This window comes from Plectropomus leopardus, chromosome 17 (genome assembly GCF_008729295.1).
Source record: "Plectropomus leopardus isolate mb chromosome 17, YSFRI_Pleo_2.0, whole genome shotgun sequence".
In the NCBI taxonomy this organism is placed as follows: domain Eukaryota; kingdom Metazoa; phylum Chordata; class Actinopteri; order Perciformes; family Serranidae; genus Plectropomus; species Plectropomus leopardus.
In genome coordinates, this window is record NC_056479.1 from 27,422,360 (window position 1) to 27,445,184 (window position 22,825).

Sequence of the window (22,825 nt, forward strand, 5' to 3'; positions counted from 1 at the left end):
TCAGAAGTTTGGGTTGTAGGAACATGGCACCATGTAAACAACATATTCTGTATGCATATGAATATTGTCACAATCGGAATAATAGTTTAATACAAGTGTGCATGTAAATGTACTGAATATCTGCTCTGTGAAACAACCCAAGTACTGCTGTGCATGTTTGTCAGACATTTGGAGTCAGTCCATGTTGTGTCTGTTGGATGGTCTTTTCATATCATGCTGCCATGCTGGCGAACAGCAGTGAATATTATCACGTACCTGTTACGAAGCAGGTTTGATGTCCCCCGTTCCAACCTTCCCACCCCTTCCTGTCTGTCTCTCTGTTTACCCCCTGCTTGTTTTTCTCCCTTCTTCCTCCTCCTCGCCTTTCCATCACCTTCTGATTTCTTTTTTCAGTGAAGGCGTGGGAGTCAGGGAGAGAGTGAGCTAATATCCCAGCCTGATTAACTGGTGGAAAAGAGGGAAGATAGTATGAGGAGGGAGGAGAGAGGGCGAGGAGGTAGGAGGGAGTCGGTGGGTAAAAATGAAGGGGTGGGGGTAAGAGAGATGAGTATAAAAGTGTTGCTGTGAGGAATTAAGGGGTATTCCTCAAGAGAAAATACATCCAAGACTTCTAACTTCATAATTATCTTTCCCGGTAAGTACATTAAAACAATTTCATAACTAACAGCAACTCAAAAATAGTTGTTTGAAACTTTAAAACAAGCTAAACTTCTACAAAACTACTTATTTTATATACTATATAATGCATTTTTTCTAATGTTTTTTTAAATAATGCTGCAACATGCAAATCTCATAGTACAATAGGCCTACAGTACCAGTGTGTTTTTGTGTAAAGAGTATTTAATACGTAGCCTCAGGTTAGTCCTGTGCGAGCCCATCATGCCTGTGGCTTTTTTCCAATGAGGTGGGCACATTCTGCCCGCAGATATGAACCCAACAGGACCCCTGCTGAGACTCAGACAGGCATAAAACTCTGTAGACACAGTTGTCAGCACCTGATGCACACACACACACACACACACACACACACACACACACACACACACACACACACACATGCACACAGACACACTCGGCTAAATGTCTTTGCCAGTCTCTTTGAACTTTGGGCCGGAGGCTCTGTTTCTGTGCCCAGTAAGTCTGGGTACGACTGTAAGCCAAGATATGCCTGAGGGGATGATGTTAAGAGCACTGTGTGTGTGTGTGTGTATGTGTGTGTCAGAGAGTATGTGTAACTGGGTTGTGTGTGTGAGTGTGTGTGTGTGTGTGTGTGTGTGTGTGTGTGTGTGTGTGTGTGTGTGTGTGTGTTTATGTATAATGAAAGCTGCTATTGACGGGGAGAAGCAGGGCTGCAGCTGAAACAGAATCCCATCCAAATCCCACAAACAGAGGATGGGCATGAAAGCTTTTCTGCAGAGCAGGCGTGCAAATACAATGTGTGTGTATGTTTGCATGCATGTGTGTGTGTTGGGATGTTGCACACATGTGGCATTACTGTTTGTACAGGTGTCACACACACCTTGCCTTAGGTCACTTATGCACATGATGGAGTGCAGATGTGTATGTGTACTTGCTACATAGAGAGGACTAGTACGTGTGTTTGTTTTTTTCCAACAGAGTGATAACATTTTTGGAGAGTGAGGACATTTTGGATGGTGCTCACTTCTCTAAAGGCCTGTTTCAGGTTTAAGACTTGGTTTTATAGTGAAGGTTATGATTAGAGTAAAATGGAGTTAGGCTTTTAGTTGTGATGGTTAAGGTTGGGGTAAGGCGCTGTGGAAAGCAAAAACTCAAGGGTCCTCACAAAGATAGAAGTACTGGTATTTGTGTGTGTGTGTGTGTGTGCGCAGAACAAAGTTCGTATGTTTAACTAAAATTAATAAATATACCTAATATATACCTAACCAAAATATATCAACAAATAGCCTAGACTTTAGAGAAAATTGAAAATTAAATGAAATGACAATGCGTAATTATAAAACCTAAAAAACGAAAATATACAATGAGTGTCTTAATTTTTACTCTTTGTCTGTTTGGTCAAAGTTGTAAATACAACAAACATTAGGAGGCACTGACAAAGTGTTGGTTGTGTTTGTATTCTGTACTTCTTAAATCTTGCCCCTGACAAATATCCTACATATTCTGTAAAAAAGAAAAAAAAACTTAAAGTGAAACTAGTAAGAACTCAACTAAAACAAAACATGTTTTAAATAATGAAACTAAACTGAAAAAATCAAACCTACGAAATAAAACAAAAACTAGTGAAAAATATAAAACTGTATTGTCTCTGGTGCAGAGCCATGTGGAATACCTGCTTAACACATTTTTACCAATAAATTCCCATGACTTTTCTACAACTTTAAGCAAAAAGGGGGAGCCATGCCAAATCATTTTTTGGGCACTGGGGAGGGACTTATGTGCTTTGGCTTTAGGGCAGGGACATACAGCCTTAAATGGCTGTATTTTGTATTCATTTCATTTTCATTTTTTATGAAAACATGCCCTACAAATGCATGTATTATTTTTAAATGTTTGGCCTTTTTTTTTCATTAAAATTTTTGGCCATTTTTAAAGAAAACGTGGGCAATTCTATTTATTTATTTTTTTGCATTTTTTTTGGCAATATTTAAAGAAACAATTTTGGCAATCTTTTTCATTTTTTTTGAAGAAAACTATTTTAAAAAAAAATAAAAATTTAAGGTTCACAGGTTTGGAAGGTATGTCTTCTTTTTTTAAAAAAAAAAGCCCCAAATGAAACCATTTATCATGACCAGAAACTGTAAAAACAGATATTATCTTTCTTTTCATTAATCCAAAACTTTCAGGGCGTATTTAATTTTCCAAAACTTCACCTTGAAATTGCCGTTTGCAAAATTCCATGACTTTCTTCCAGGTTTTTCATGACTGCACAAACCCTGTTAAACTCTGCATGGACTTTAATAGTTGGCAGTCAGCTATTCTCTTATGGTTTTACCCTGAAAACAGAGGTTCCAGCTGTTGAGTGGTGTTTGTGGATTGGCCGTGACTTAAGTCCACTGTACTGAAAAGATCTCTTGTTGAAGTGCTCTCATGAATATATATAACTTTGGTTTGTTTCATGCACAAACTTGGTAGCGACATGCCAGCATGCATAGATGCATATATTTACTCGTCATATGGACAAAACCTCAGGCACAGACTTAGAAACTGCCACTTTCAGACATCCTTCCCTGCTTGTGGTTCCTACCCACAGCTTCAAAATCTGGCGCTCTCTCCTTCTATTTCTCTCGTTTTTTATTCTTCGGTGTTGACATGATTCACTGAATCACCTTTTCTCCTCTTCTCCAGCAGACAGATAAACAAGCCCCAGGATGAGGAGCCTCCTTCAGATTTTGGCACTCTGTGCTGCGGTCTCCTTCTGCATCTGCTATGGTACAGATCCTCCCCGACGTCCCATCGATCAGCAGACATTATCTAATATGTCACCATTTATCATCATTTATGCTTAACACGATTCCATGTTTTTCCCGTAGAGTCTCATGAAAGCACAGAGTCCGTTGAAGGTGATTAAATGTTGTCTCTGGTTCATGGAAAAACATGCATGCAGTTCTAACAAACATGACAACGCCTGTTATTTAACCCTCATTTTACCCTTCATTAACATCCCCGACCTCTTAATTTCACCTCATCAGCTGCACGTTGGACATAAATCACCGCAGGGATACTCAGCTTGTTTTGCTTTGGGGCCACTTATGCAAAATGACAGGAGGCCAGGAGCCAGCTGCAGCAGTCCCTAGGACTTTAGGACATTTCTTAGATTTTAGGACATTTCTTGGATTTTGAGGTTGTTTCTAGGACTTCAGGGTGTTTTGGGGATTTCAGGACATTTCTAGGATTTTAAGGACATTTCTGGGACATTAGGATATTAGGATATTTCTAGGACTTTTGGACATTTCTTGGATTTTAAGACGTTTCTCTGACCTTAGGATGTTTCTTGAATTTTAGGACATTTCTATAGGAAATTGTTAGGACTTTAGGGTGTGTCCCGGATTTTAGAATTCTAGGATTTTAGGATGTTTCCAAGACTTCAGGATGTTCCTAGGTTTTTAGGACATTTCTAGAATTTTAGTGAATTTGTAGGATTTTTAGGACATTTTTTTGGTTTTAGGACATTTGTAGAACTTCAGGACATTTCTAGGATATGAGCGTGTTTCTTGTATTTTAGGACACTTTTAAGAGTTTATGTTATTAGGACTTTTCGACATTTCTTGGATTTTAGGATGTCTGTAGGATTTTAGCACATTTCTAGGATTTGAGGACAATTGGGGCTTAGACCTCTGTCAGGGGGTTTCGGGGATCCTCCATTGGCACTTTCTTTGATAAACAAGCTCTATTTTGATTCTGTTTTATGCACTCTGGCACCTTACGTATACTAAAAGTACAAAAACATTTCCCAGCGTGAATTACTTTGTTTTTATTCAAACTTAAAAAATGGTTGGTGGGCCACCCGGCACCCTGTCGAGGGCCAGAGCTAAGTTGAGTATCCATGCCTTACCTGATTAAAAGAGGAATTTTTGTGAATTAAAGTTTTGTGGTTCCAGATCTGTTTGTGCCTCCAAACCAAGCCAACTCATTCATCACACCACAGAGGGGTAACGTATACAACCCACCCAGACGAAACGGCCACAACTATAACTTCATGAGGTAGGAGACACAACCACAGACGTGCACACACAGCACATAACCCTTTATACTGTACATATGTAGCACCACATATCCGCAGAGACGCATTATGGACCACTGAGGCAAAACCTAATTAGACTATTAAACGTCTGCAACGCAAAGAGACAGAAACAAAAATGCTAGAATGCAAGAAAATGCAACAAAACAAAGACTGTCTCTGATTACAACCCTCATCCTTTTTTCCCACCATTCTTCCCTCTAACTATCTCTGTCTGTCTGTCTGTCCTCCCCTCCCTCTCGTCCAGGACGATAAAGTCCCCAGCCGAGAGGCGTGCAGAGACCTGCGAGGACTACTCTCCTTGCCGCTTCTACGCCTATCGCTACGGCTTCCAGCAGGCCTACCAGAGATACTTTGGCTCCCGAAATACCCCTCAGAGACCAGCTACAACTCGTCGATACTAGACAGACAATATCAGTCCGTCAAACGCAGCATCATCATTGCCGTCTGGGAATGAATCCTTCGTTCCGCATATCACGACTTTTATATAATTTATGTAGTTGTTTTTGTGGCCTCTCTTTGGATGTGAAACGAGTCCTGGAAAAAAACACATTTTTATAAACACGGAGGCATCCAGTGCGGCTCACAGCCCGTCATTACGCACATGTAGAAATTCATGGCCCATCTCTTGTGTAATCTCAGGATAAGTTTTTATCCACTATTATCACACTTTCACAGCATTTAGGGGCTTTACGTGACACGCACGAGTGCAGTGCTCACTATCCACTGTTTCTTACATTATCTATATTTATCCAGGCCAGCACTACTGTCAGTGATTATTGCCTTTGCTTTGAAAATAAATAAAATTCCCTTTTTTGGGGTTTTGTCTTAATCCTGCTTTTGCAATTTCTTTTCCACATGGGTGTGTGAGAACTTTTGGCGTTCAGCGTCAATGAAAGGCAGATGTGAAAATGGTACTGGTCCAATTTCTCTGAGTGCTTCATAATTTTATAATTACATGTTTTTTTTTAAAACTGGACTAAGAAATGTTCTTAGAAAATATATATCACAAATATACTTTCTGCATTTGTTTCATGAGATTAAAATAAAGGTGTATAAAAACAGCCATGTAAAATACTGTCACAAACATTATTAGATTAGATATTACTGATGCAACAGTGCATAAGCTTACTTAGTTACAGGGGGCCAAGAGGTTTTGGTTTTATGTAACATGATGCAGCGATTCGCAATCAAGGGGTTGGGGCTTTCCAGAGTATCTCAAGATAAATATGAGAGGATTATAAGATGATTAATCGGGTTTGAAAACATTTGTATTCATTTTTTTCATAATTAGCCGTTTTTTCCACAATATTGGATATTTTTACTACTTTGAGATGCAAACAGTTATTTAATTGAAACCATCTGAGAGGTTTGGTAAGGAAACGTCTGCTTGGTGAAACAGTAAATAACTCATTAGTTGGTTTTCCATCCAAATGTAGCTCAAAATTCAACCAAATTGTCAGAAAATGCAATTTTATGTGTTTTCCAACCACTACATCTGTGCTCATTTTTGGATTTGGTTCATTGAGCAGTAGGTGGCAGTAATTCTCCAGTCGCCCTGCCACCCCCCCTAATACATTTGGAGAAAACGAGGGGTGGGAATTATTTGTCTGAAAATGAGAATGGGACTGTACAGATGCAAGTCTGTATAAATAATAATTGTGTTTTGTTTTTATGAAAAAAGAAAGAAATAAAACACTGGTTCACATTTGATGCTTTGACTTCTTTAGGTTGGCTATAATATATACATTTTAATCTGTTTCACAGTTTTACTACATATTTTTAACATTTATTTATTTAATATTTAACTTTGTGCTGTTATCCTTTCATTTATCTTATTTAAAGTTTGAAAATTTTACTTATTTATTTTTTATTTTTTCTATCATCGTGGATTGATCCATCTATTACCATGGATGTATTACAGGGAAGACAACACTTAAACAACTTAAACAAAAATAAAAATTAAAAAATAGAACGAAAAAAACCTTTGGTGCCAACTTCCTGTTTACGAATTCTCTTTCCGTTTGTTATGGCGGGCCAGCGGCAATACGGAAGTGCAAGTGTAGTCCTATTAACATCCGCAAAAATCGGCGAAAATGTGGATTTTCGGATTAAACTTGAGCAAGGAGATCTGGCCACTGGTAAGAAGGATTCACCCACACACAGGACACACGTTGTTATGATACAAAAGTGGTAAAAAATCGATAAAATATCGTATTTAGTCTCATATTAGCATAGTTTTCAGTTAGCTAAAGTGCTACAACAACAAGACCGAATTTGTTAAATTCAGTTAAGGTCGTTTGTTTTTGTTTGCCAGCACATGGTTGAAGTATAAAAAGGCTACTGGAGTGAATATTTAGCTTGTTTACACCATTGTGGATCACTTTTCTTGTGCTGCTTTCAGAAGTTTTTTGTTAAACCTTTGAAACTTGAACAAATTCAGGCAGTTTCTTTTAAAAACATGATAAAAAACCCAAAACGACAATGAACAACTTTGTTAGAAATGGTCCGGAAATCATATTAACCTCGAGGACCTGCATTAATATTACACACACTCATATCGCTATGCACAAAATTCGCATTTCAGAATCAAGCTTTAAAAACTACTATACTAAGTTATGATTTTCTGCTTTCATCAATTTTATTTTTAAATCACCGCAAGTCCTAATCATGAATATCAGATATTTATCAATTTTCAGAATTTTAACCCTTTGAATTCCAGGTTTTTGTCATGATGTCATATGTATTTTTTTTGTATCCTTTGTCTTTTTTCTTAAATTTTATTCTATTTAAAGATAATAATTTTCTGCTAATTTTCTTGTGCTTTTTAAAAAACTTTTTTTTACTAACTTCTTGCCAATTTTCCGATCATTTCTTCTTTTGTTGCTCATTGCCTTCCTCTCATGTTTTTGAAAGAAATCCAGCAAATCTGCTCTATGAGCTTTGGTTTCAAAGGGTCAAACGAGGACACGTATTATTGTTGATTTCAATATGTGAAGTCAATATCTGTTTTTTGTGATCATAGGAAGAATCTGGGCAACACACCACACATCTGTGCATCAGGATCCTCGCTGCCGCTGCAGACAGTCACGCAAACAAAGACAGGTCAGTAGATGTTAGCATGGCACAGTCCCGAAGAAACAGTCATACTGGATGTTTGCTTTTTCATGTTTGCCACAAGGCCACATATGTGCACAATTAAAGTTTTCCCGAGGTTGAATCCTTGAAGTCTGTCCCTGAAATGAGGACAGGCACCGACATTGACCCAGACAGTCAAATTACACCCCATATGATACAGTAAGGACCAGTCCAGAATCTAAATATCATGTCAGAAAAAGAGACGAGAAAAGCCTGAGAGGACAGTTTCATATCATAGATTAAAGGGTAACTGTGAAAAATTTTCAACCTGGACCTTATTTTCCCATGTTTTTGTGTCTGAGTGACAAATGGGAATAATATTCTTTGAAACTGCTCCAGTATTGAGCAAGAAGGCTGCACCTGATGGCAGCAAAATGTGCTGTTCACCATCCATAGGTCCACGAAAAGTGCTTGTTTTTCCAAATGAAGTGGAGGAAAGCTTCATGAATTGACACGGTTTCTTCAGAAGGCTTTTTTTTCAATCTTTGACTTTTTTTTTAACATTGAATTTTGTTTTAATTTCTTATAATAATAATAATTAAGTTTTATTTTATTTTATTTTATTTTATGTTATTTTATATAGGGACGTGGACAGTCAAAACTTAAATGTTACCATTTAATGCGCTGTACCAGATTACCGTTTAGAGCTAATTCGCACCTGCAGTCCCTCGGCAGGTCATCACAAATACAAATCACAATGACATGACGATGTAAAATTGTACAAGAAGAAAAGAAATAAATGACACACAAGACAAATAATACCAGAGTTCAAGGCCAGTGAGTACAGAGCTGAGCGGCTTTTAATCATATTTTCTAAGGTGGTTTTGAAAGTCTTGATAGAGCTGCAGCTCCTCACATCATCAGAGTGTTCCACTGATTTGCAGCTTTTTTTAAATGTATTATTTAGTTTTTATATATTTTAGTTTTTATTTAAACTGAGTCTGATGATGGCGATTTCTGCGCTGTTTCTGTTTAAACAGAAAGAATCTTACTTATTAACAAAAAGGTTTAGGTCTGTAGAAATCGTCTCCATAATGTTGTCAAACACCTAGAATAACAATCCGAGCATGTTGGTGACAAAAACAAGCACTTTTTGGGATGTAAATTGTTGGTGCAGGAATGCCATACCTGGTTATATTTCAGCTCGATACTGGTCCATATTCCAAAGTTGTTGTTGTCATAAGGCACTTAGACACAGAAAAAAAAATGTTCGAGGTAACTAAATACCAAAGTTACCCTTTAAGTTCAAAGGACTAGTTTTAAAAAGTGTAAGAATATGTTGTATTTAGCCTTAGTGCATCAGCATCTTTCTTCAACATCTTTTCGAAATGTATAAAGAAAATAATTAGATGTTTTAAAAATGGTCAAAAATTGCAAAAAACATCCTTCTGGAGACGCAGTGTGTTTTAATTAGCTCGTTTCGCTCAATTTATGAGGCTTTCCAGCACTTTATTTGCAAACCACCCACTTGTTTTTGTTAAAAATATCCCTCCACATTTCAAATTACCCTCCTACAAATCTTCAAACATACTGGGTTCGTTTTTTAAATGTTGCTTTATTTCTGTAGGAAATCACCGTGGTTTGCAATAAAAGAGAAGGCACCCTGATTGAAATCATGTCACATAATGTGGGACGGCGGTTTCTCCGCTGCACTTTGTCTTTCATGCTTTTCTCTGCTGCGAGTGCACTCTGTGACCTACATGTAGAGAATGAGTGGGCGCGCTGGGAAACTCTGACCTCTCCAGGCTGCCAGCTGGCATTGCATAACTAATATTTCATTCCATGTTTCATCCTTTGACAGAAAGCAGTCTGGTGATTTTATTCCACATAATTCTATGTCTGTTTTTAGTGTTTTTTCTTCATTTCTTTCTCTACTTTTCTCTAATCTTTAGAGAAAAAAGGTCCATTTCAAGTTGTAGAACAGTGATACTCAATTTACGGCCCTTTATAGGTTGCCAGGTGGCCCCCAACCATTTTCTAATTTACAATAAAAATAAAGTGATTCACACTGGGAATTGTTTTTGTACTTTTATTATACATAAAGTACCTGCATGCATAAAATGGCGTCACAGTAGAGCTTGTTTATTTCCGGTTAAGGACCCCCGCACCCTCCAACAGAGGTCCGAGCTAAGCCCCTAACGTCCTATAATCCCAGAAAGTCTTATATTCCTAGAAATGTCCTGAAATCCTAGAAATGCTCCAAAATCTTAAACATGTCCCAAAATCCTAAAAACATCTTAAGTCCCAGAAATGTTCTAAATCCTTGAAATGTCAGAAAATCTTACATATGTCCTAAAATACTAGAAATGTCCTAATTTTTTAATAATCTTCCTGTATTTGCAAATAAAACATTGTTAAAAATGTAAAACGTCATTATAATTAATATTTTTGTCATGTTTGACAGATCCCTCCATTGATTCCCAGCCTGCTGATGACCCCGCTCAGGACGGTAAGATCATGACTCAGAAATATTTTTGACTGTATCGTCAACATTACATTATATTTTCATCAGTTTTAGTCAAAGACAAATAGGTTTTAACGTTTAATGTTTTACTTGCACTTTTCAATCAAATAAAAATGAGAAAGAGAAAAAGTAAACAAGAAACAAATTGCCTACTCAGCAGCAGCTAGACAAAGCGTGACACATTTTTTATCGAAATACACATCCAGCAGCTGATATTTGCGGCTGTGAGTCGTCCACATTTGTTTTTTCTCCACTTTAAAATAAAGACCAAGGATGTAAGTTTTGGGGGGACAGATATGAAATTATTAGGAGTGGTAATAACCAAAGGCCTTACAGTCCTTATATTGTCTCAATACTGAAGTCATCACTCACTGTTACTGCGATTTTAAACATTTTGTGATAACATAGTGTGTGTTATGTGGCATTAGTTTGTCTGTTTTTTCCTTGTATTTTTTTACGTTGTTTTCAGTTTTCAGTCTGATAATCTATCTTAAGTCATTTTTATTGCTGAAAAAATGTATCTAGTGAACAAAAAAACATTGATTTTAATGAGTAGGCTACCAAAAGACAATATTACGATGCAATATCACAACACCGCGTAGCAACAATGTCTCCTTGACCCCTAGAAACTTTGGGTTTGGGGGTCCTCTGCCAGAGGACTTCATTGCCTGCATTTTGGTAATTTTTATGCATTTTTTTATGGTGTAAACGTCTTTAATTTAGTGAAGTCCTCTGGGGCAAATGCACATGTCTTACCAGTGTCCCCTGCTTTCCCTCTGAAATCTGCTCTTATGACAAATATCCTCCTTGTGGAAGCAGAACTATGCAAAAACATACATAAAATCTGCATAAATGATTTGTATGTAGGTGTGTATCTCTGCATCCATGTGGGTGTGTGATATATGATATCCTAACCAATCACATACCCATGCCATACTGAGGGCCACATGTATAAACCCCGAGTGTATTTGAGAGAGAAAAGAGTGTTGTTGAGGTCTCCGGTCCCACTTGCTGCCTGATTTTGCTGACGCTGAAGAAAGAAGCTGAAAGATGAAGACTTTGGCCGTCCTGGTTCTCTGCTCCCTGGCCGTCATCTGCCTGACCTCAGGTAAGAGCTGCACAACAGTATATGTTAGAATAGCTCTTTATTATAGCATAGCATTATATTATTTCAAGTATATGTTGCTCTACAAACAACATTTAAAAGCTGCTTTTACTTCTTAGTATATCAAATATAAATGTTCTAGAAAATATAAAAAAAAATGAATGGCTAAAGTAATTATTTCAGAGACAGACACTTCCTGTATTGTGAGTAATATCATACAAAAATTTAAAAAGTTTCATTATTATTGATATTTAATCTTATGTTTCACAGATCCCTCCATTGACTCCCAGCCTGCTGACGCCCCTGCTCAGGATGGTAAGATCATGATTCAGCAATATTGTTTTTGACCTTTTTATTATTATTATCGTTATTATTATTATTGTTACATTAACCCTTTAAAACCTGGATCGACCTCACTTTTCTTTCAGATACCTTTTAAGTATTTAAACGTTTGAGCCCTGTGGAAAAACACTAGATTTCTTTCAAAAACAGGAGGGAAAAAGGCAATCAGCAGCTTGGCAAGAAATGTACTTGTAAATGCAACCCTGCAAGAAATTATTAGATTTAGGGATAAATGGCAGGAAAAATATGTTTATAATTGTCATAATTATATATATAAAATTATGTTGCAGAATTGTTATTTTTTTTTACACTTTCATTCAAGTCATTTTATTGTTTTGTTTTTTTTTTAACTTTCCTTTTTCTTTTCTTTTTTGCTAACTTTCTGGTAATTTTCTTTTTGAATTTTTACTTATTTCTTGCTCATTTCCTCTCAGTTTTCAAAGGGTTAATATGTAACATATTTGCACCACCTTTACTCAAAGACAAACACTCTTTTATTTGCACTTCAAAAAAGGAGACAGAGAAAAAGTGAATATTAATGAGACCCATAACAGTTTCAGGACTTATTAAGCATCTGAAGCACTCCAGAAGTGTGTTTGAATAGTAAAAAAAAAAAAAAAAAAGTAATTATTATTTTGTTGAAAGGTTCTCACATTCTGCACGGGCTCTTAGAAATTTTAATTGGAGGTGAGAAACCCACACAGGATTATCTGAAAACTTCACTGAAAAGAGAGAAAATATATTTAGTCAATAAAAACTAATGATTCAACATAAAATATCAATTAAAGTGTATCTTTTACACTCCCAATCAAATTAGCCACAACTATCTAGATGATTCCCACAGTTTGGCTGGAAAATATCCAAAATTTCCAGATAAAATAATAATCATATTAGTATTTCTGAGTCGATTTTTCCACATGCATTTGATTTTGTTTGATTGATAGACATTTTATGTATTTATGGAGTTTTTAAAAGTGATGCTGAATGTGTCTGATATGCAGGCATGTTTGTGGAGAGGGACGAGGCGTCCAATGTGGTGAGACAGAAGAGAGCTGTTGGAGAGTTGTCCCTGGCCCAGCTGGAGAGGTAAATTACACCTGATCTACTGTTACATGTTACATTTCTCTGAACGAAGCTACACGTCAACCATGTCAGCAGTCTGCCAACAAACACGCTGCTGTTACCGCGATGGGTGACGCCAAAGACGACAAAACAGAGAATTTTGAGGTTGTAACTTAAACCTTTTGAGACTCAAGCAAATTGGCTTGATTTCTTTGAAAAACAAAGGAAGAAGGAAGTGAGCAACTTCAGAAGAAATGACCCAAAATAAGCAAACATTTGTAAAAACATGTTTTTTCTCTTTTTTTTCAGCCAAATTTCTACTTTATCACAGTGGCTGTTGAACAATCAAGTGCAAAATGTAAATAAATGCATGTAAATATATTTGACCAACTAAAAGGTTTTGTTACATTTTATTCCTGAAATCCAGCCTTTTGCTGGGATCAGGATAATAATAATAATCATAATAATCAAAATCAGAATCATATCACAATCTAATAATATTGATAGCAATAATAATTATAACAACAATAACACATTTACTTAACAAAAGTAAAAAAAAAAAGATAAAATAAAATGCACTTAAATACTCAATAAAATACAACATCAAAGTTCATATGACATTAATTGATCCAAATTTTTTTTAATCAAAGGTGACCTTATTTTACTTAAAAGTTTTGAACACAAACTGAAGATTTGATGCAGATCAAAACCAAGACTGAATCACATGATCTAAAAAATTAGCAGAGGAAGAAGAAATTGGTTAAAAAATAACCAAAATAGAATAAAGCAGAAAAGTAAAAACTAACAAGAAAATGCCTCCTGAAATTTAAAAAGTATATCTGTATTTTATTTTAGTAGCATATATTCAAATAAGAAAAATAATAAATATAATTGTTTAAATTGGTTTTTTTTTAAACTAATTTTCAGGTCGTTTGTTGTGACCTTTTTCATTTTATTAGTTTCTCGCAGTTTGAGGGACATTTCTTGCTGTTGCCTTTTTTGTGTTTTTGAAAGAAATCAGGTTCTTTTAGGGTGAAAGGCATCCGAAGGCAGCACAAGAAAACTGATCGCAGTTTATGTTTCAAAAGGGTTAAACAGAAAGTTCATATAAATGACCTTTAGCTCTGTCTGCACGAATATCATCTCGCGTGTGTTTTCTCTCTGTGAATGTTTCTCTCTGTGTCCACTCAGCCTGAGAGAAGTGTGTGAGCTCAACGCGGGCTGTGATGAGATGATGGACACGCAGGGAATCATCGCTGCCTACACCGCCTACTACGGACAAATCCCCTATTAGACCACAACTGAATTTCCTGCAGTGAAGCAAAAAGAAAACTTTTCCAAAAAATGTTCCAGTGTGTAAAAAAATTGTTACTCAAATTTAAAAGTGAGAGATGTGGGGAATGCATGAAAATGTATTTTTTCCATCCATCTCTATAATTTCTGTTAACCTGTAGTGTAGTGCGATGAAAAATAAAATAAAGATAAATAAAACTGCTGGGTGTCACTCTGGATCCACGCATTTGTTGATAGAGCAGCTTTGACAAGTTACGGCCACAAGATGTCACTGTTGACGTGTCAAAAAGTGCTGGTTTTGTCGTCAACACAATTAAAAAAAAGCAGACTTTCGCTCCTTGGGCCTTTTATTATTGTGTCAAGCTCACAAGGCAGTGTGATTCATATAATGCAAAGAAAAAAGAAAAAAAGTCCAAACATAAAGAAAAACCAACTCAAATAACTTCCACAATCAAATCCTCAGACCTTTACTGTCGACCAAAAAAAATCATAAATCACTGATAAAAACATTAACAATACCAACACTAGAGAAAGTCAAGTAAATACAAATGAAAGGGTCAATATTTCCTTTTTAACTCAAACACCAGGAACACTTGGGACTCAACCCAAACCGCGGGGGGTCCGGGGCATGCTCCCATGGGGAGGTTTTCTTCCACACATAATAGTACATACATACATAATAATAGCATGACTGAAAATTTGAACACGATTTGGGTAAAACACGATTGTTCCAAAGCAAAAAAAAAAAAACATAGATGACATAATCTGTTTCCCTCCTGAATATTTGTGAATCTCTTGACACGATGATGTGAAAATACAACCGTTCTCTACTGTGATACGCATGATTCAGATGCTTGTTATGTGCTTTTACTTTGGGCTTTGACAAGATCCTATCAAACCATTTTTCCTTTGAATCCTCAGCAAATTAGTGCGATTTTTTTCAAAACTTCACAACTTTTTGCCAAGTGTTTGTTTAGTTGCAGCTATGAGGGCTGCAGCCGTTTTGGCCCTGATGTGCACAGCAGTGAAGTATCCAGTCAGACGAGTCTAACGTGAACTAGATCTCAGATGAAACTGCTGTGTTGTCCTGTGGATCACTTTCACTTTATCTTTGTCTTTCTTTTTGTTTCTCTGCACTCATGCGAAATGACAGTACCCTTTTGGGATGTGACATAGATAACGGAGAAAAAAAAAAGATAAGATTCACAATACATGTTAAATGTAGAAGAAATAATGAGGCCAATGAGGCCATAAAAAGCCAAATCATAACAATGTTTGTGTATGCGTACTTAAAAGCAAGTGTTGCATGCATATCATTTTTAAAGTGGCATGTGAGCTGATTTTGTCATCTGGAGGGCATGATGGATGATGTGATACCTGTTTGATATGCCTTTGTTAGTGACCAACAAACAACAAAAATGGTTGTGCCGTTGGAAGTTATCATTGTGTTTACACTGGCTATTTAGCCACCAAGCATGGGTGTTTTGTAGTGTCCTTTTATTGTTTTTCCAGCAGCTTTTTAGGCACAGCAAAGCGGTGTTTTTCACCGAGACATGTCTGCATTTCCTGCAGGATAGTGGCATAAAAATGGTTGTTTTTCACAGAGACCTTGCTGCGTTTGCTGCAGCATGGTGGCATAAAAGTGTTTGCTTTTTTACCAAGACACTGGTGCTTTTCCTGCAGAGACAGTGGCTTGAAAAGCTGTTCTTGTTTGTTTTTTCCCCAGGCAGTAAAGTGGCAACGTTGGAATTTGTTTGGACGTTAACATTATGACATTTGTACATGTTACATTACATTACATTAAATTACGTTATTGTACAACAAGATAACGTTGGCATGAGATGTCTGGGAAACAAACTGGATTTTGGTTACTTAACAGTACAACTTGAAACCAACAAAATAATAGCTTTGTCCATCGTCAGTATTCTACATCAGATTAACATTGGTCATAGACTCTGTGCTAATATTGAATTGTGGTCATTGATGTCACAACCTAAATTCAGCCAAATTTAGGTGTCTAATGATGTTGGTGACTAGCTAGGATAGCCTGAGTAATATTTTATCTTGAGCTATTAACCCTTTGAAACCTGAACAACCTGGCTTAATTTCTGTCAAAAACACTAGATTGAGAGATAGAGATTAAAAACAAGTTTTAAAATATATATAATAATAATTATAAAATGTTTCTGGTCATTTATCCCTAATTTTACTTATTATAAACTAAAAATACTTTATCTCTCTTCCTGTATCTCTTTTAAAAACTAATTTTCAGCCCATTCTTATGAACTATCTCCTATTTTCTTGCAAATTGTGGTGCATTTTTATGCCAAGTTGCTCATTGCCTTTTCCCCCCATGTTTTCAAATAAAATCAAACCAATTTGTTCAGGTTTTAAAGGTTTAAATGCATGTGAAAGTCATCTGAACGCAGCACAAGAAAACTGATGTGCAGGTTTCAAAGGGTTAAATAATAAACCTACATACCAGCCTGTATTATGTGAAAATGAAAAAAGTAATATGTTTAATGTTTTGCTGATGCAGTAACTATAACAACGTTAACATAATATTTTTTAATATAATTTTGTTTATTTTTATATGTATATTTATTTTATTCTCTGGAAGTCCCCCTAACTTATTAAAATGTTCTGTCAACACCATAACTGACAGCCTTAAATGTATTTCCTGTTGTGAAAGGGACAAAATACCCCAAACTCCTTCCCTAACCCTTTGGAGTTTCCCGTGCATTTTACTGGCAGCACACTCTGCATCATGATTTGCATAGTTAGTCCCTGTTTATGTTCGGAGAGACTCTACAGAATGACTGCAGAGTGACGAACTCAAGTTGGCAGTTTCTTTTTTGCTCCAGCCGGCTGAGTTGCTCAACCAGTCTCTCAATAACATGTCAGATTTTGAAATATAACCTCTTGTTCAGTCAGTATTATGCTGCAGTTTGTATAGTTTAAGAATTTCAGTCTCTTGCAACACTTGAATTGAATTGCAGATTTCTCTTTGTTTCTCTAATTTCACCATCTTTCATCCAAATTTGAGTTTATATTGACTCTAAATATCACAAATAATAACTGATCAAAACTACATATAAGGGTTTTAAGATATATGCTTAATTTTATTCAATTTCTCTGTTTTAAATCTGAATTATGAATTTCAACATGTCTAGTATAGTACTTTGGTTTATTACTTAATACCTGCAACTGTACTTTTTCATTTTCAGTTGATCTTACTTTCTTAGTCAATCAGTCAGTTGTTTGATAAATAAAATGTTAAAAAAAAAAAGTCGATCAGTGTTTCCCAAAGCCCATTATGACGTGCACGAATGTCTTGTTTTGTCCACAACCCAAAGATATTCAGTTAACTGTAATAGAGGAGTAAAGAAACCTGGAAGTGTTCACAATTAAGATGTTGCAATTAGAGAATTTTGACTTTTATTTCTTAAAAATTACTCAAGCCGATACAATATGATATGATACGATACAATTTTATTGTCGGTTTACACTTAAATACATTTTGAGTTCATACACAAATTAGACATAAAAATGCACAAACAACATAAACCCATTAAAAACACACCAAGTAGTCATGGCCAACGAAAACATCAAATAATATCCTCAGACTGAATTATTATTAATTAGCAGCTCACTGTTGAGTTAGAACAGTGAGTTGTATTTTAAACATTTGCTTTGCGTGTAAATTCCTTATCTAAAGATATAACTAATTGCTCTGTCTGTAAGATAACTATAGAGGTGAAATTTAGTAGAATAAAGTACTGTAATATAAAATGCAAATACTCAAGAAAGGCATAAGTATCTCAAAATTATATGTAAAGAAATACTTCACCTACAAAGCGTTCATTTGTATATAAATTAGTCATGCCGTGTTAAATTTGTGAAGAAAACCTTTTCTTACAGAAAACATAAAAAATATTGATTTATTGATTGATTACAGAAAAGTGAAACTATCAAAACATCTGTTTCCAAACTCTCTAACAACTTGTGCAGTATAATGCAAGTTTCATTTATTTAGTCGTTTGCTCAGTGCTTTCAAAACACATACATTTTTCCTTACATGTTAATATTTAAAGCTTAAAGTGAAACTTATCTATGCGCTCTTCAAAGCCAGACTCCAATACTAGATTTTGGGGGGGGGGGTTTAGCAAAAATTGAGATTTTGGTGTTAAACTTGTTAATCTCGGCCCCCAGTCAGTTGATAAATCAATACGTTTGCTTGACCAGCTGTTTTACAAATGGGCACTAAGAGGGTGAAGTAAAGCAGTTACTTTTCATTTGTTAGTTGTTCTGACTTTGCAGCGAAACCTTTTAACCTCAAAAATATCTAAATAAAAAGATTTCTTAGTGTTCTTCAACCTGCAGCCACAGAACTCTCCTCCTCTTTAAATTCTTGTAAAACTTGTTTGTCTTCAGTCTGAACTCGGGAAGTCCCGTTGCGTCACCACACCTTTATAAGACCAACTGTCCTGCTGCAGACGTTGAATATCTGAGTGCTGGCATCGCATGTAAACATTCACCATGATGGACCTGTTCACTTTTGAGAGGGAGAACCGCGAGCGTATCCAGGCAGTGGAGAACTCATTCGGCCCAGCAGGGGGAGCTCTGTCCAAACCGGGTCGGGTTCTGATGGGTCAGGGCCGTCTGGTAAAGCAGGGTCGTCGGAAACCTCAGCCGAAAGATTTCTTCCTCTTCAATGACGTCTTGGTGTACGGCAGCATCATCCTGAATGGACGCTGGCACAAAAATCAGAAAATCATCCCTCTAGGTAAGAAACTCACCTGTTTCTACTGCAGCTGAACATTTGATCAGTCAGACAGGAATGAGAGGAGATAACGATCAGCTTCATGCAAGCTACGTGACCTAGTATTTGGTGTTTCCTTATATGACTTTGCATTCATTTGCTGGAGTTTTCAAATAACAGTTACAGAGATAGAATGTAATTTAAATTGACTTTTTACTGCTGCAAAAAACAATTTCAAAAAATCACATGGTTTTATCAAAATGTTTATCCTAAAAGAACAGCTGATACTTCTACTTGTAGAATATACCAATCCATTTCTTGAAATTCAAGTTACTTTTGTTTGTTTAGTGCAGTTTTTTTTCTGTAAGCATCTTAAAATTCCATTGCATTACTTGAGCTGCAGTAATGATGGATATCTCAAACCCTCAGCCTATAAAGCCAGAACAATCACCGTTCCCATTCCTAACTTTTCGGATGCCGCCGCTTGGTCAGTGATTTCAGTGTCAGACACTGAGCCAAAACACCCCCCTCCTGCTGGTATGTTACAGTCTGTCTTAGTTTGTAACTTCGCCGGATGGCCCCTGTCGTGTCGGTATAACATGCCCCCTAACAGTATTCAGTTTGGCTGGGTTTTCATTACATGGTTCAAGTGACCCAATTCCGTTTTTTTCTCACGTGGCACAGATCAGATTTATATCATGAACGTGTAAGCAGAAAAAAAGCGAAGGAAATCACAAATTCTTTCAGGCCTCATTCATATGTGAAAATAAATCAAGTATGATTTGGATATCTGCAAATGAGTCTGTTCACTAAGCAGACAGGTTGGATATTCCTTGGCATTGTGAGTCATGCTTAACTGAAAATGAGAAGATGGCACATTTTGATGACATAATTACATGTGCTTGGAAAGCGGAAAAAAAACAGTGGAGGGCAAGGGCTCAAGCCAGTGGTCAAATGCAGAGGATACCTGTAGTTTCAGCCTTTGGTGCAAACAAAATGTTCAATACAGGGTATTGAACTAAAATGTTTATAAGAATATTTCAGTTTTTGTTAATGTGTGCACGTTGTTTTAAGTGTAAGCAAAGTTTAAGCATGTGCAAATGCAGATATCGGATTTGAGTGGCTTTTAAGAATAGATGTAAGCAGGTGGTAAAAAAATCGGGTATAACCAAAAAAATGGAATTGGGCATCAAGACTTGTAGTGTAAATCTAGCTGTTGAAATTTTACTGATAACAATATAAGGAGCTGGAAAGTCCCCATTGCGTTGATGGGAGGGGCAGCGGATTGGTCCAACAAACCCTGGACTTTCACCCAGGAGCAAATTTGTGAATGGCTCGCCTCACTTTGCCTCTGATGGCTTACCCTGACATTTTTACCCTCACCCCAACCAATCCAACCAACCGAGGCAATGAGAACAAGCCAGTCATGAGGAGAGTGGGGCAGGTCATTCCTTGGCAGTCCTAGGATTCACAAATTTATTTTGAGAAAGACTGTATCCATCCCGCTGTCTCGGAAGGAGGATACCTAGCCCATAATATGTAGACGTAAACGGCACTGACCAAGCAGTGATATTTGACTTGTTGGGATGATCTTTAATGCTTTATATCACAAGAGGCAAGTCAGAACTTATGATTTTTTTGAATTTATCTGCATTTTACTACAATTTATGCCTGTAGACTTGTTCAGAAATAGAAAGTACTGAAGCAAAAAAGTTTGAGTTGAACATACCATAGTGTCCATTTGGGTGTTTTTGGATTGTTGCAAATATATCATCTTCACTATCTTTTTTTTCAGAGGGCATTCAACTGGAGGACGTAGAGGACAGTGACAGACTGAGAAACCAGTGGCTGATCCGCACACAATGCAAGTCCTTTTTTGTGTCCGCCTCTTCTTACGAAGAGAAGCGAGCCTGGATCGACCACATCGAAGAGTGCCGGTCAAACCTGACGCAGGGCGGCAGCAGCCAACCCGGTGTCAGCTTTGCTGTCACCTGGATCCCCGACCAGGCCGCCTTCAAATGCATGCGCTGCTTCAAAAAGTTCACTCCCACCAAACGTCGACACCACTGCCGAAAATGTGGCTTTTTGGTCTGTAATTCGTGCTCTAAGGAGCGAGCGGTGATCGACCACATCCACCCCACCAAGCAGTTGAGGGTCTGCACCTACTGCCACAAGAGGACTGACGACGATGAGAAGTCTCGCGTGAGAGGAGACAGCACCGGAAAGAACAGCTCAGAGGAGGACTGTGACGCAGCATCCAGTGATGAAGAGGGAGAGGAGGTCAAGCAGATATACACTTCCAGCAGCTGGCTGGACTCGCGGATGGGCACCTGGGGACACATGGGCTACGTTTACCCGAGACCAATGAGTCAGCGGCCGCAGTCTCAGGACTGCTACAGTGTCTCAGAAGAAAATGATGTTCACCATCTCTGAGCATCAAAGACACAAAGCTGATCCAGTTAAACTTAACACAAGCGGGTTAGAGGTCAACCTAGAAAATCCTTAAAAAAGAGATCGTATATAATATTTGCACCTACTTACTACTTAATATCTGCACTTTTTACACCTTTTTTGATGATGGAAACACTTGGACTCATAAAGCACTTTTATCTTACAGTGTAATTTTTTGTGTAAGAGGATGATAAGAAGAACCGTTTATTTAGGCTTTGGTGTGTGTCACTGTTTACACGTAAAAAAGAAACATTGCACTCAGTATCTGCACTAACATTTTTAAAAAATCTTAAAAACAATAAAGCACTGAAACAGGTCAGAGATCTGTGTCTTTTTTGACAAATTTGGTTATTGAGAGCCATGTTGGATGCACCAATCTTAGTTTTTTTGACAACTCTGATACATTTATCTTCTTCTATTCATCATTCACTGTTGGGATTATTGTTTTGGAGCCCCCATGTGTTATCAAATAAGTAATTAATTTTGACACTAATATCACATAAATAAATATGAAAAATATTTAAATGCAAAAAAAATAAAATAATCTGCAAAACAATAATAATTCATTGGATTTATATAGCGCCTTACAAGAACTCAAGGTTGCTTAACTTTGATAATGATATCCATTAAAATGTATTTCAGTCATTGAAGTTTATGATGAAATAACATTTTACAATAACTAGTTGAGTTTTATAATTAAGTAATTAGTTGCAACAACTTCACAAAATTAAGTGAATATGACTAAACTTAAATGACCTTGATAATTGGATATTAAGTACACATAAATTAAGACTAGGAGTTATATTTCGTTACATTTTTCAAGGCAATTACTTTCCAAGAATTTTCAAATTAAAGTCGACTTGTCAGATATTACAGTGTACTGCAGAAGGTTTGACTTTTTCTGTGGTTTATTTCCTTAAGTTGAAGGCCTTTAGAAGACATGCTAATGTTTTCACAGATTTGTGGCAAACCTGTGCGACAGCATGTGTTTTTGCGAGGTAGAGAGAAGATAAGGTGCTTTTTCGGGGAGTGGATTTGTCAGTAATAGAGAGGAGGGTTTGGTGGGTGTATACAGTAAAAATGTCAGTGTTCTGCTCATGAGAAATACTTGTGTGTAATCTCTTGTCGAATATGTCAAACCAACAAACTGTGATTGATACGTTTTCCTTGAAATGAGGTCAGTGTCCGCAGTCCCTCGTCACTGCTTCTGCTCTTAAGTCTAAGGCTGGTGCATGTATATAGCACACAACATCTTAGTCGTTATTTCTGACGTTTATAAACAGCTGTAACAAAGCTGAGTCCTTTCTAGTCATGGGCGGGTCATTTCCCTGAATGTAGTGTCAAACTGGTTCGACTTCTCCACACATGGAACGAGGAAATGTGGCCCATTTCCTGCAAATGACACCTGTGATGCACAGTGCATTTATCACACACTTCATCAACCCTGTCATTAATGGAAGTGCTTTAGCTGCAGAACGGACTCTGTGG

General features: G+C 36.9%; 3 protein-coding genes across 5 annotated transcripts; all 3 read left to right on the forward strand.

The window, feature by feature from the left end:
• The first annotated feature begins 528 nt into the window (after positions 1–528).
• Positions 529–5,552, forward strand: LOC121957322 (matrix Gla protein). Of its 3 annotated transcripts, none has more exons than XM_042505898.1 (5): positions 530–634; positions 3,328–3,411; positions 3,513–3,542; positions 4,581–4,683; positions 4,968–5,552. In XM_042505898.1, the coding sequence occupies exons 2-5, from the start codon at positions 3,351–3,353 to the stop codon at positions 5,122–5,124; spliced, it is 351 nt and encodes a 116-aa protein (XP_042361832.1). In that variant the 5' UTR covers positions 530–634; positions 3,328–3,350; the 3' UTR covers positions 5,125–5,552. The 3 variants fall into 3 exon arrangements, with proteins under 3 accessions (XP_042361834.1, XP_042361832.1, XP_042361833.1); XM_042505899.1 differs by having other exon boundaries at positions 531–634; positions 3,331–3,411; XM_042505900.1 differs by lacking the exon at positions 3,513–3,542 and having other exon boundaries at positions 529–634.
• Positions 5,553–11,080: 5,528 nt separating this feature from the next.
• Positions 11,081–14,125, forward strand: LOC121957295 (bone gamma-carboxyglutamate (gla) protein). Its single transcript, XM_042505856.1, has 4 exons — positions 11,081–11,430; positions 11,698–11,742; positions 12,771–12,855; positions 14,023–14,125. The coding sequence occupies exons 1-4, from the start codon at positions 11,373–11,375 to the stop codon at positions 14,123–14,125; spliced, it is 291 nt and encodes a 96-aa protein (XP_042361790.1). The 5' UTR covers positions 11,081–11,372.
• Positions 14,126–18,630: 4,505 nt separating this feature from the next.
• Positions 18,631–21,707, forward strand: LOC121957063 (pleckstrin homology domain-containing family F member 2-like). The gene is made up of 2 exons (XM_042505570.1): positions 18,631–18,910; positions 20,682–21,707. The coding sequence occupies exons 1-2, from the start codon at positions 18,664–18,666 to the stop codon at positions 21,317–21,319; spliced, it is 885 nt and encodes a 294-aa protein (XP_042361504.1). The 5' UTR covers positions 18,631–18,663; the 3' UTR covers positions 21,320–21,707.
• The last annotated feature ends 1,118 nt before the right edge of the window (positions 21,708–22,825 follow it).

Coding starts and splice junctions, on each gene's coding strand:
- LOC121957063 (XM_042505570.1), top strand. CDS start 18,664: ATGATGGACCTGTTCACTTTTGAGAGGGAGAACCGCGAGCGTATCCAG. Junction 18,911..20,681: donor TCAGAAAATCATCCCTCTAG/GTAAGAAACTCA, acceptor CTTTTTTTTCAG/AGGGCATTCAACTGGAGGAC.
- LOC121957295 (XM_042505856.1), top strand. CDS start 11,373: ATGAAGACTTTGGCCGTCCTGGTTCTCTGCTCCCTGGCCGTCATCTGC. Junction 11,431..11,697: donor CGTCATCTGCCTGACCTCAG/GTAAGAGCTGCA, acceptor TATGTTTCACAG/ATCCCTCCATTGACTCCCAG. Junction 12,856..14,022: donor TCCCTGGCCCAGCTGGAGAG/GTAAATTACACC, acceptor GTGTCCACTCAG/CCTGAGAGAAGTGTGTGAGC.
- LOC121957322 (XM_042505898.1), top strand. CDS start 3,351: ATGAGGAGCCTCCTTCAGATTTTGGCACTCTGTGCTGCGGTCTCCTTC. Junction 3,412..3,512: donor CTCCTTCTGCATCTGCTATG/GTACAGATCCTC, acceptor TTTTTCCCGTAG/AGTCTCATGAAAGCACAGAG. Junction 3,543..4,580: donor AAGCACAGAGTCCGTTGAAG/GTGATTAAATGT, acceptor TTGTGGTTCCAG/ATCTGTTTGTGCCTCCAAAC.